General features: G+C 47.6%; 1 protein-coding gene across 2 annotated transcripts in view; it reads left to right on the top strand.

Moving 5' to 3' along the window:
• Positions 1–13857, top strand: part of DNAJC11 (DnaJ heat shock protein family (Hsp40) member C11) — a 55283-nt gene that overhangs the window by 37727 nt on the left and 3699 nt on the right. Inside the window, exons 6-13 of one of the 2 annotated variants that reach the window (XM_025206417.1) lie at positions 4690–4763; positions 6786–6975; positions 8533–8618; positions 9060–9176; positions 10256–10411; positions 10702–10771; positions 12003–12060; positions 13467–13609. In XM_025206417.1, the coding sequence (XP_025062202.1) occupies positions 4690–4763; positions 6786–6975; positions 8533–8618; positions 9060–9176; positions 10256–10411; positions 10702–10771; positions 12003–12060; positions 13467–13609 (894 nt within the window). The remainder of the gene's footprint in view (positions 1–4689; positions 4764–6785; positions 6976–8532; positions 8619–9059; positions 9177–10255; positions 10412–10701; positions 10772–12002; positions 12061–13466; positions 13610–13857) is intronic. The other variant, XR_003094510.1, reaches the window with a different exon arrangement.

The raw sequence follows: 13857 nt of genomic DNA, 5'->3' as shown, positions 1-13857 counted from the left end.
ACTCTTTCCTGTTGAATTCTTCAAGACTCACAAAGTATCAAGATATGATGCCTCATGACATTACCCCCCTCTCCTTTTCAGAAAGGGAAAAAGGGAAATCCAGAATCTGAAGCGTGCTTAATTTAGGGTCAGAATCTCTAGTTTGAGGTAATCCATAGTCCTTGAAGATGATATGTGTTACCTAGTGCTGTGGGCAAGGGGTATTTAGAAGTGATGGAGACCAGGTTTCTTGATGGACATGATAAAATAGGAGCTAATGGTTTGGGTATTTTTTCTTTTTTTAACAAATGACTAAATAAATGTATAGTAAATCTATTAAGGAGATATGTAAGGAACAAGGCTTGTTTCTGGAAACTCTTCCTATTGAAAGGTAACCAGTTGAACGACTGCTGCTGATGAGACTGCACAGTGCCAAATTAACATTGAATAGTAGCCTTGAAAGTCACCCAGACTAGTAAATGAAACAGCAAGAACATTCTACAGATGCCAAGACTATGCAGCAACAGAACTGCTGATAGGGTTTAACATGAAACTGCCATGAAAACTCTTCTGGTCACCTGGGAGACCTAGAAACTATGCACCAGAGCCAAATGTAAATACCTGCAATTAGGCATTGGAACCAAGGACCTGTATCTTAAGAGAGAAGCAACTAGGCCTCTGCTGCCTATATGGAAATGAAGCCCTTTGACTGAACCCAGAATTGAAACCAGAGCCTGAAACAAAAGCTGACAATAAAACAGTTCCTTTGAGGCAGGGCTAACAGATGTTGGTTCTAAAATGGGAAGTCACGGTTTCAGTGAACTCACTCCCATTTCAGCTCTGAGATTCGCTCTACCTTTGGCATGTGAAGAGCAGATGGAGCTCAGCTTTGCTCTCCCTCCTTGGATATGCCATGTCCATTCAGCTGCTTCCAAACCATCATCTCTTTCAGAGAGGGTCTTAGCAGCTTCTCTGCACAGAGGTTGCATTGTTTTTTTTAAATCCACTTTAGAACAGTGACTGAATGCCTCTTTCCTCCCCCAGCCCTTGAGTACTGTCTTCGTTTTCTTGTCCTTGCAGCTCACCTTTTGAGCTGGCAGTGTTTACATCAGCTTGATTCTTAGTGCAATTCAGTGCTTGCTCTCTGCACCCTTACCTCATATGCTAATACTAGTGTCCAGCTGTCAGCCATACCCAGGGAACACCATCTGCCAGAGCACCTATAGTAAAGTACAGGGGATGCCAAGAGCTGTGTTTCCAAACTGTCTCCAACAGAATTCCTTTAGTTCAAAGAGGCAGCCAGCTTTTCCTCAAGTGCCCAGGCTGTTGATCTACAAAGTATAAGACCTAGATTCATTAGTGGTGTCACTGAACTGGCATGAGATTCTTTTAGGAACAAAAGCGTGCTTCTTCTGGAACTGGAGTTTCACAAAACAAAAGTGAGAATGTCAAGTGCATGTTTGTGTGATGAACTGTTAGTGTGACACCAGGTACTTCATGTGTGTGCATAAAGTAGAACCCACTGAATTCACAGTATAGAGTAATACAGTAAGCATGAAGCTAGGAGGCAGGGCATGTGAGCTGTTCCTCAAACTCTTGGATTGATATGTGTTGTGGCTGTGGAGAATTTGCTTATTTCCTTACTGTATGTTTCTCTGAGCTATCAGGATAATGTCTGCCTGCCTCATGGAGTTGTAATCTAATGTGAACAGTTTAGATTAAAAAAAAGTGCTGACTATTAATAATAAAGTACCCTTAGCTCACTTCTATTCAGTAACAGGAGGAGCTTGTTAAAACTCTGGCTTCGCCAGTTTGGGTGATGCAATGGCTGTGGATTTCAGTGGCTCTTAACTTGGAATGACCCTCAGGATCTCTGTGACAGAGGCAAAGATTTCTTAGGGCGGTATCTTTTATTGGACCAATTACAGAATTGGGATAGTTAGACAAGCTTTCAGATGCAGGATACTTTTCATCAGGTCACTGAATGCAGTTGGTCCAATAAAAGCTATCACCCTAAGAAATCATTGCCTCTTGCATAACTCCTGGACCAGTAACTACAACGTCACTCTAACACTACCTCAGGATCTCTGGAAGATGTGCAGAGTATATTGGAAGTTGTGAATCCTAATGATGGCATTGGGTTGACAGGCGCCAGATGGTATAAAGTCCAGCTTTTTTCACCGTCTCTTGAAGGTGGCGTGTACCAGAGACAGGGCTGTCATCTAAAATGAAGCTAGAAGATCATATTTCGCTGCATACATTTGAATGCAGTTCGTTTCACCTGGTAACCAGGATCAGTAGCATTTGATGATCCAAGGTAGCTTAAAAGGAAGTGGTGTTTCATCCAGACTGCAAGATCACTGACTTGTTTCTAAAATATCAGCAGCCTGTGGGACCCAGGATCATATCCCAGGGGTGGGCTATTATTTGGGCTGGAGGGCCACTTAGTGAGTTTTAGTGAGCTGTTGAGGGCCACGCACACGCATGCTCCTGGCAGCTAGGCAGCGGCTAGTGCCAGAGCAGAAGTGGGAGCATAAGGACTATGGCATGCCATGGCTTGCCCCTCCCAGCCTGCCTGGAGCTGGCACCTGCTGGTCATGTCCACAACTGGAGGGGGCAAGGGTAGAGCTTGGCTGCAGGCCTCCATGTTGTCCTGTGCTGCCATCAGGGCTCCTGGTGCATGTGCACACGCCCCCTCTCCCTCACTCTTCCTGCCTCCTCCCCCCCTCCCCCAGACTCTGCGGCTCCCAGGAGCCTTGATGGTGGGGTGGGACAGGACAGCATGGAGGCCTGTATCCAGGCTCCATCCCACACAGGCACAGGCTGGCCTCTGGTGGCACTGCAGGGGATGCTGGGTGGAAGCAGCCCTGCCTACCTGCCCGGCACCACACAGTGGCCAGAGCCACTGGGGCCTAAGTACAGCTTGCATAGGGCCTGCCACGCAATGCCACATGGACAGGCAGGGCTGCTTCTGCTCAGTGTCCCCTGCAATGCCTAAGAGATGCAGTCTGGCTTAGCAGGCCCTGGATACTGCCTGTTAGCTGAGGCTGGGGCCCGAGCATAGCTCGCCCAGGGCCTATGGGGCCAGACTGCATCTCCCAGGCACTATAGGGGATGCTGGGCAGCAACAGCCCCACTTGCCTGCTCCCACATGGCAGTCCCTTGGTGAGCTGTGCTCAGGCCCTGGCTTCTGCTGGTGCTGCACTCTGCCAGGCAGGCAGGGTTGCTTCCACCTGAAGCCAGAGCTGGAGTCTCACTGCCTGCCAGCAGAGGCTGGGGCCTGAGCGTGGCTCGCCCAGGGCCTGTTGTGTGTTGCTGCTGCCGCCTGCCTGCAAGCCAGACAAATCATTTGGTGGGCTGGATCTGGCCCACAGGCTGTATTTTGCCCACCCCATCATACAGTAACCCTGCAATTCAGCATCATAGACAGTGATGTTAAGAACTGTTAGAAGTTAGGTGTCACACTGAATCTCCAGATCAGACAAAGGCAGGAAATTAGGAATAGGATTCTGTTTAGGTTACCAGTTATGAATTGTTCTGGGATGCAGTAATTGTTGTCTAATGGACTGCATAAGAGGAGATGGAGGTCTCTGTTACAGGCATAATAATAAAAAATCTGCAGCTTTGCCTCTCTAAACATTGCGATTTTGTGTGTGTGTGTGTGCGCGTGCATGCACATGCAGGGGCGGATCCAAAGAAGATGCAGTGGCATGGCTGTACCTCTACCTCCCCTCCATTAGATTGAACTGTAGCATGGGAGCCTCTGGTGACTTTTTTTTGCCTCCAAAGAATGCAAGAATTCTCCCCTCCCCTTCCCTCTACGTCCAAAGACACATTCCCTCCCCTACCCACTGCTGCTACTTTTCTCCACTGTCATAGGGGCACTTCTGGCCACTCCAGCCAGGCTGCGTAGAGGCTGGGCTCAACTTGGACAGTGACAGGGCAGTTGTAATGGGTGGGGGGTTTCCCCCTCCCTGTGCCAGCTCCCAGGAACTGGGCAGGGTAGAGGAGCCCACCGATCGCTGCTGCTGCTACCCTCACTGTTCCTAGCTGAACCCAGCCACCACAGAGCTTGGCTGGATCAGGTAGGAGCAGTTTTGAAGCTTCCCCTGTACAGCAGAGAAAGCAGCAGAAGTAGGTGGGGAAGGGGCAGGGAGGGGGCATACTTTTGAGCATGGAGGGGAAGTGGATGGGGTTCTTACGTGCTGTAGGGATTTATAAAAGAAGTCCCCAAAGGTTCCTGTAGGTCTGCCTGCACTGGTGAGTGGAGGAGGGTGCTGGGAGCTGGGTTGTAGCCACCCCTGCATCACAGATGGCTGCTTTTGCACCCCCCCGCCCCCCATCCTGGCTGGATGGGTAGGTGTGTCTGTTAAGAGGAATCATCTGGGGACTAAACCATCAGTTGCTACCTTGGAACTTTGGTGGAAATGTCATGCCTTTCACTTCAGGGACTAGGTCAGGCACTGCTCCTATTCAGATGAGCTGGTGTAAAATCAGCAGACGTTTTACTAGTATCATTGAGACGCTACTCATCCTGAACCTAACACTAGTAGAAAAGGCTGGTGGCTAAAGTGGACAGTCATGAATTGTGTATGCTACACTGACACATGTCCGTAGTGCAAAATCATCAGGATAAAGATGTGAGGAAGTGCTGTATAGTTGTTGTCAGTAATTTCCTCCTAAACTGGTTTGCCTCTTATGTTTAAACAGCTAGAGTTTGAAGCTGGAGACCTTCAGGGACCTCTCCTTGGTTTGAAGATACTTCGTAACCTTACACCAAGATGGTAAATATATGAAAAGCTACTGTGCGCCCTCTTTATTTTAATATTCTATACTGATGCTATTGTGTATTTGTATATTTAGGTTGCATATGTATTCGTGTTTTTGTTGGTTCTTTTTTATTATGCCTCATACTTTTAATTATGCTCTGGGGTTCAATACGCTGCTCTTTGTCACCCTTGGATATGTATTTGCTTTGGTTGTGAAGTCATAATCCTGGATTTTTGACCTCGCAGTCAGTGTGCCCTGGCGTGGTGTCCTTAAAAACAGGAGTCTGACTGCTGTCAGGTCAGGCTGGGAGGGAATTGTTAAACAATAGTCTTTAAAGACTTAGCAGAGAGAGAATACAGAAATGCACAGACACATACAGTTAAGCTTGTATGTGTATAAAACTTTGCTGCCGTTTACAGTATTGCTACTGTAAATAGTTTCATGGCATGTGATCCAGGTTACCATGAAGGAAATAAGAATGGTGCTTCACAACTTTTTTTTAGCCTCATCTGAAAGTGGTTATCCCTTTATGGGTTGATCATTTTGGAAACGAATGCTATCTTATTTTCCTATTTTATGTTGCTTTAAGCTTTATGTACACTGCTCCAGCTTCTTTGGAGTGGCATGCCATGCTGTAACCAGCAGATGGCACCCTTGCAACCTTTCAGAAAGGTTCTTAAAGAAAACTATTTTTTGCAAACTATCGGCAAGAATGTGGAGGTCAACAGAGTGGGCTGGAGTTGCAAGCAAACATGCCAGCTTTGAGAGTCGAGTGTAGAAAGCCTGTGTTAAACTCCTTGCCACGTTTGTGTTTAAAAAGAAAAATGAAGAAATGAAATGAATATCTGTACCTAAAATGGGAAGGATTCTGACCCAGTTCACTGTAGCAGGAATGGCAGTTTGCTTATTTTCAAAGTGAACCCACAGACTGTAATTTGGTTGTCCTTTTGCTGCTGTGACAAGGGTGCTGGCTCTGCTTGGGATGTAAGAGAAAATGGCGGGGGGGGATGCCTGCATTTGGAAGGCAAATAAGCAGGTTGGCATTGCCATGTAGGACAAGGGACCATTAAAGTGACATAGTGTCCCACAATGGCAATAGGGTGAGTATAATTAAGCCATTTATTCATAATCTGAAGGGGAAGGTAGAACAAATAGATGTCTTGGATTTTTTTCAGAGGTTGATCCTGAATGTCAGTTATGTTGCAAAAAACAGGTTGCTTTGTGGCTCTAAATTATATGAATGTCTTTCCACAAGTTGATGAGGGAAGGGGACCAAAGCTCAAGTGATCTCTATCACAAGCCTCAGGATGTTGTGCAGCAGTAATGCTCAATAATATTCTTCAGAATCCTGGCCGCTCCTCTAGGGCTTTATGGGACTCGTGCAAGAGAGCAGTGGTGACACTCGGAAAATAGATGACATTTCATAGGACAGAAGTAGTGCAGGGTTTACCCTTAGGCGGATGCAGGCTGGCACAGGACTGAGCCATCATTCTTTGCAGTACCATATGAGGTGGTGGTGGTGGTTACTCCTGTGTATTGGAGCTTCTGGATCATTGGTGGCAATGCAGTCTCCTGCCTTCAGAGACCTCCTGATTTGCAAACATTGTAGTCCCTTGAGTACATCATAGCACTCTCCTGTATGTAGCTGACTGATGCCATTTCTCATGCTAATACCAGGGAACTGCTGAACAGCAATTGAAAGCCTGTCTAGCAGCTGAGGATGCCAACTCCATGAATTCCCAGGTCATATCTATTGGACAGCAAAGCTTTGTGTTTCAAAGGCTCCATTGGACTGGTCCTAGTGTGGTCCCTGTGGCTGGACTGGGGTCTACTTTTGTGACAGTTTCCTGTCAGTTGTCATTACTCCGCACTGTCTAAACTGATTGATGGTTCTGTTGGACCTGGAGAGTTGTGCCTGCAGCTTGCAGCAAATGCTTCTTGCGGTGCCCTGCCTACTGATGCTTCTGAGTTTGAGGCAGTGTGAAGGAAGTCTCTGTACTTACTGTCACTGCCATGACTCTCCTTGTTTCTTTTAGCTTCATCACTACGCACTGTGCTCTGCAGTTTTCATCCCGTGGGATCCAACCAGGCCTCACAACTGTCTTGGCACGAAACCTAGATAAGAACACCATGGGCTATTTACAGTGGCGATGGGGTATCCAGTCATCCATGAACACAAGTATTGTCCGGGATACCGAAAGCAGCCATTTCACAGTGGCAATGCAAGTGAGTCCTTCACTGCTGTGTGCAGTGGAGAATGCTCCCTGGCAGTCCCTTATTCACTGGGGGAGCTTGTAGCATGTTTGGCACAGAAATGGCCTAGCTCTTTGGAGGTGTCTTTGGGTCATTAGACATGCTTGCTACCCAGCCTAAGGCACAGTGCTTCAGGGAAGTGTTTGAGAACAGCCTTAATTTTCCCCTTTGTCTGGGAAGAAACACTAATCTTCCTGCTGCATGGAGACATCTGGCAGTCCTGGATGCACTGGTGCAGTTCAGTGTGTGCCCACCCATTTTGCCTGTAGACTCCAGCAGTGACTTCCTAATAAGAAATGTGGGGCTAGGTAGGAATGGAGTGGGGGACTTCAGAAGGATCCCATTAGTCTGGGATAAAGCAAGCAGCTGCCAGTTGCTCTCTTTAAGGGTGCCTGGAAGCTTACCATATCACTTGATTCTAAGATGGGCTTTTTTCCCTATTTAACATGGGAAGGGGAGCTCCTTATCTTAGAATCACAAACAAGGGCCATGGAGGTTGGGTGGGTAGGCAGCTGCTGTGGCTCAGGCTCTGACTCCTATTTGGGGTTTGGTCATAGATGTAGCTGTTACCTGTGGGCTCTTCCGTGCCCCTCCCCCACCTTTGCACCCCACTGTTTCCCTCCTACAGCCTCTTCCTGCCATTTCTGCTCCCCATGCAGCCTCTGGTCTTCTGCTGGCCCCTCTTCCCCTCCTCCCTCCCCCTACCCCTTGCTGTGCACCGGCAAGGCTCCATGAACACTGCAGCCTTGGGCACTGAGCATTCCCCCAGCTTGACCCCATAATGGTGATGCACAGTCCACAGAGCTGCTATGAGGGCTAGGCTGAGGCCATGCTCAGTGCCTCGGGCTAAAACAGGGATGAAGTCTGCCAGCATTGAGCAAGGTTAAAAGTTGGGGACGGGTGAAGCAGAGGCTGGGGAGGGTAAAGGGGGAGCATAGCTTAGTGGGGGCAGGCACAAGCAGGGGCAAGTTGCTTGATCTCCCTACACCACCTGCCTCCCCACCTGTCCCCCTGCAGTGGGGGCATGAATTAAAGATCACCTTCCAATAATTAGATTCTATACATGGAAAATTTATAACAAATTTATAAATTTTCCATGTATAGAATCTAATTATTGGGGGAGGTGTCTTAAATTTAGGGTTGTCTTAGATTTGAGTAAATGCAGTATTTTTCACCAGATATAGTAATAGAAACCTTGGCATTAAACCAACTGACACTGCCCTTTTAAGCCAGTTCTCCTCTGGTTGTTGCTTTGCAGATTATTCTGTAAAAGGGGATCTCCCTTATATCCTGAAACCTTAGTCCTCTCCCCTGTAAAGGCTCCAGTGCTTTACGGGGCCAGTCACTGTGAGCGTAGAACAGCTCCAGTCATGAGTAGTGGCGTGCAAGGGACAGCTCTTGGCATGCTTATACCTTGCATGAGGGTCTGAGTAGAAAGGGGATTCTGTGGAGATGCACAGCGGTGGCTGGGGATGCACAGTGGTGACTAGTGATGCTTTCCCACACACTCATGCTTCTCTGGTGTTTCAGCTGGGAATCCCCAACTCCTTCATGATGATCAGTTACCAGCATAAGTTTCAGGATGAGGATCACACACGAGTCAAAGGCTCTCTCAAGTAAGTGTGGCCATGGGATGTTCATGCCAGCCATGCGTCAGAGAGTCCTGCGGGGAAATCTGATCGCCACTGCTGCAGGCCTGCACAACCTGTGCACTACATCTGTGCTTGTACTGTCCTGTTTGAATGTTGGCTTCCCTTGAATTCTAATTCTCCCTGTTAATCAGGTAAAATGAATGGCCGGAGTCTTAGTGGCTTAACTGAACCTTTGGCCTGTAATCACTGCAGAAGACTCCTGTCTTCTTGGTCTTATCTTGTATTTTCAGGGTGAATCACTCTCACTAACTAACCTTTCCTGTACACAGCATGTTCCTTGTTATGTAGATTCCTCTTGTTTTATTTTGCTTGAAACTTTGTGAAACTACAATAAATAAAATTTAGCTATGAGAGAGATCAGAGAGCTTGCCCTTGCTTGACTCTTCTCTGGTTCTCTCGTTCCAGGGCTGGTTTATTCGGGACCGTGGTGGAATATGGAGCGGAGAGGAAGATTTCCAGGCACAGTATTTTAGGAGCTACTGTCAGTGTTGGTGTTCCCCAAGGCGTGTCCCTGAAAATCAAGTCAGTTAAGTTAATAACTGTAATGTATCTCCTGCATCTCTGCTCCACATTACATCAGGGCCTCCCTGATGTGGGTGTTCCAGGCATATTGGCAAATAGAGCCCAAAGGCAGTGATGCACATGCATGCAATAAAAAAGGAGCAGATTGCAGCTGCCCTTGCTTTTGAGATAGACATGTGGCCCTCTGAAGCCAAGTACATATTGCCAGCATTCCTCTGTCCGGTGCTGAGATCTCAATCATATCCAGTTTGTAAGAAAATAAAAGTAATCTGAGGGTGCTTTTTAAAGACAAGTTTAGAACATCACTGTAAGAAACTGGTACAAAACTGGCTGGGGACTTTTTTTCCTGTTTCAAGAATATCTTGAATTGTGTTCCAGCACTAGTAACTTTATACCCTGGCAAATATTTAGAGCCATCTATATTGTTACAGTTAACTAATGAAAACTGACATGTTTCTAATACCATGCATTAGAAAAAGACACTGAGCCCCTACTGTGTTGCTATATTATAGTGCATACTTTGACTTTGCCAGCAGAGGGCATGCAAACACTGCTGTAATTAGCCCAGCTCTGGATTCCAGTCCTAATGAGAAGCTGATCTTTGCTGAAATTGTTTGCCACCTGCTTATGGTAAAATCTTTCATATTCTTCCTGCAAGACACATGCATGAGTGTGACCTCTTTCTGTTGCGAGTATCCACTGTTGCTGTGCAGCTGGGAACATTGTGTTCCATGCTGTGCACAGGGACAGGTAACCGATCTAGTCTTGCTGGTTAAAATCCGGTGAGTAGGTCATTCAGTGAGTGAGAACAGTTCAGCAGTGGATTTTTTCAGAAGAAGCCACTGTCCTTTCCACATAAGGGTCTGGCAGGCTTCTGCAGTGTGCCTTGCGATTGCTCTGATTTGGTCTAGGAGATGTTTGCCTTTTGAAGGTTCAGAGTTCAGACCATCTCATGGCCTTTGCTGGCTGCTGTCACTGAATTGGATCCCCTGCCACTGGCTGTTGTTGGACCTATTCTGCTGGGCCCTTTAGAATTCCAGGCTTGCTGTGACCAGCCACTTTGTTCTTCTTTGTTCTAGGTTGAACAGGGCTAGCCAGACCTACTTTTTCCCTATCCATCTGACAGATCAGCTGCTTCCCAGTGCTGTATTCTATGCCACCGTGGGACCCCTAGTTATCTACTTTGCCATGCATAGGCTAATCATCAAACCCTACCTCCAAGCACAAAAGGAGAAGTGAGTTCTGAGTATGGGGTTGGGTACTCCTGCCCAGTTGTCTTTGGGTGGTGGGTCAAGTGCTGGGGTATCTGAGGTACAGTCACTATGTAGCATTCTGGAAGCCTGAGGAAAAATGGAGCACTGAAGGATTAGGGCTGTACACAGACCCACAGCACAGCTTGATGGCAGCTTGGGTAGGTGGTGGCCCTCATTCATTGGGGTGTTGTGTCTGTTGAGATGGGTAGTATTGGAAGTGCCTTCTTGTGTCTGTATTGCATGTAAAATTATGTTTAACATCCTTTTATCAGAGATTTGGAGAAGCAAAGGGAAAGCACAGCCAGTGACATCCTACAGAAGAAACAGGAGGCAGAAGCTGCAGTAAGTGCTCTCTCCTTCCCTGCACCCTTGCTGGGTGGCATCGTCCTTGGTTTGATGATTTTGTTGCATGCAGGTCACATGCTGTATTCTCTAGCTGTGCTCCCAGGTCAGCATGTAGAACTTGCACTGTACTGCCAGCTGCTAACTTGCTTGGTTTCTGAAGTCACCTGATTCTGGGCAGGACTGGAACTGGACTGGTGGTGCTGGAAGAAGCTCCAGCCCTTTTATGGATATCAGCCTCGTTTTGGGGGAGCCCCCTTGATTTTGCTGCTGACATGAACAAAAAGCCCTGTAGCCCAGGGAAGCTTAGCTGCTGACTTCCTCTTTTTTCTCTGAACAAATGGACAGCACTGGTGTGGGGAGCTGAGGATGATTGGATATGGGGCTAGGTGAAGGGACAGAATTAATTTCTGGGCAGGGGATGTGTAAAAGTAAAACTGAGGGGACACAAATAATTAAAATTCAGGGGTATGGGAGAAGCTGGAAACTCTGCACAGTAGGCTGCCAACTGGAGCTCCTGTAGCTACAACCACCTAATTTAGGAAGTCTGGGGGACTGGCAGGCCTGTGCACTCTGGGACCTTTGATAGGGACCTACCAAAATCACAGTGGAAGTGGGTTGCATGGCAGCTCCTTTAATCTTGCAGGTTCCTCTGTGTGCCCTGCCCCGTTGCTGATTGGCTGAGGGGCCCCAGTGACCCTGCTGCTTGTTGCTGATTGGCCCGGAGGCAAAAATGGCACCGTATTTAAAACCCCAGTTGGCAGGGGGTGCGTGCTGGGGAACCTGCAAGATTAAAGGAGCTGCCACACAGTCCACTTCTGCCAGGATTTTGGTAGGTCCCTATTCATAGCCCCATGACAGCATGCTCTCCGCATGGGAAGTGGATTTCAGGGTCTCCTGCATACTTTCTCCTGTATTTGTTTGGGACGCTGCTTTTGGGCTTGAGTGATTTCCGGGCAGGACTAGCCCAGTGCTCTGTGTTATGGCACTAAATTTCCCATTTTATTCTTTATTCTTAGTCTCAATTTCATATGCTGCTTAGCTGGCTCTCAGGTGATATTTAGGCCCTGGCCTGCAGATATTTAGGCCCTGGCCTGCAGATGTGTCCTAATTCTTTCACCTGGCTCTGGCCCTCTTTGGCTAAAGGAAGCTGCTTCTACATGGGACTTCTTTGCATCTCTTAAACAGTCTCTTTTGCTGCTGCATTTTATTCTATTCTTTGTCATGGCAGGTTCGGTTGATGCAGGAGTCTGTCCGGAGGATAATTGAGGCAGAGGAAGCCAGGATGGGTAAAGAGCACAGCGCACATTGCTTGTTCTGCAGGTTTGGGGAGAGGAAGGGCACCTCTGCAGAGGTGGGAGGGCTGGGGAGAGACAAGTGGGAGGTAGACGTAAGAGATATCTGTGGGTTTTCAGTTTTCATGCTCAATACAAATCCAGAATGCATAGGTGATACGTATACGGGGAGTGGGGGGCCATGTGCCCCCCTGAGAGCACTAGTACCCTGGCTGGTAGGGGAGCACAGAGCGGTAGTGCTCCCCTAAAATTGCCTCACCCCCTAGTCTTGCCCTGCTGATGCCCCCCATGCCAGAATGAGTTTAAGTCCATGTCTGCTGCACAGACAGGGGAAGGCCTGTCAAGCTTATCTCGGGTGTCTACACAGAATGCAGCAGAAGGGAGGGGGGGACACCTAGTAGTGTTCTAACATGTTGCTGGGGGATGTGGTCTGGCTTTGAACTTAGAGCCAGGAGAATTCAGGCAATACTGGATAGGCACCAGCAGCTTTCTCCATTGACTTCTACCCTAAGAGCTGGGCGACCACTGTAAAAAGCCATAAATGTCTGTGTATATATCAGTTGTCTTGAGTCGTGGGGTGTTTATATACATGCTCCGGGTTGAGGGGTGACAGAAGCTTTAATTAGAGCAGTTCCAAGAGCTGCTTAATTAAAGCGCCTGGAGCATCTCATGTATCAGCATTCTCATGCTGAAAAATGGCAGCAGGGGCGCTTTAACTAAAGCTCACCAAACCATTTTTCAGTGTGGGGACACTACTACACGACACATGGGAGTCTTCTGGAGCATGGTAATTACCATGCTCCAGCAGACATAATTACTCGAGTGAGTCTGCTCCAACATGCTGTAATTACAGCGCGCCGGAGCAGCCTCACTGCATGTGTATAGGCACCCTAGGATTCTGTCATTCCAGAGCAACGTAATTTGCCAGTAGACCTTAACTTTGAAATCTAAATGCTGTATAACTTCTTGGGCTTTATGCTTTCAAAGATAACATTCAAAGGGTGAATTGAGTGTAACTGCTGCAGTGACAGCTGCCTAAATCTGTGGACAACCTAAAATCATTGTTCTGAGAAATGTGAACTGCCTCAGTCATCTTCTGTTAATCCTGAACTTAGAAGTAGAAATGCTTTACTAGGAAGGGATTGGCCTGGATCAAAGGTAGTGGTAGGAGGTGGAAGGTATCTGCCTGTGCCCTATTTCCTGCTTGGTTAAGTTTCAGAGGGTCACGGGTCAGTGCAGAAATTCTCCTTTCATTCTGGCTGGGCTTGTCCTGGTGTGCTGAAGGATATGGGAATCTTTCCAGGAAGATGTTAGGTGAGGGCATGAGCTGGGTTCTTTAGTTGCTGCCCAGGTGCTCAAGGCAGCCTTTGCCCATGGAGGTGTCCCTGTGCAAAATGCAGGTCTGATTGTAGTGAATGCCTGGTATGGGAAGTTTGTCAACGATAACAGCCGGAAGAATGAGAAGGTGAAAGTGATTGATGTGACCATCCCTCTGCAATGCATGGTGAAGGATTCCAAGCTCATCCTAACAGAGGCATCCAAGGTATGTGCTGACTGTGTGAGTGCTCAAGGAAACCACAGGGTCTGACAAGGCAGCAGAGCTCTTAAGTATCCATCTAAATTACCATATATTCTGCTCTGGTGGGGGATTTAGTAATTTAGTTGGAGCTAGCCAATCTAGATCCGGAGAACCAGTGTTTGTACCAAGTGCTGTGAGTCATGCTGTCCCTATCTTTGTGATAGTTTTCCTAGTTCTTGAATCAACACAATGCTCTCTGTGGGGCAGGAAGT

This window comes from Alligator sinensis, unplaced genomic scaffold, assembly GCF_000455745.1.
Source record: "Alligator sinensis unplaced genomic scaffold, ASM45574v1 scaffold322_1, whole genome shotgun sequence".
Taxonomy (NCBI): Eukaryota; Metazoa; Chordata; order Crocodylia; family Alligatoridae; genus Alligator; species Alligator sinensis.
This window is presented reverse-complemented; position numbering and strand designations above follow the sequence as displayed.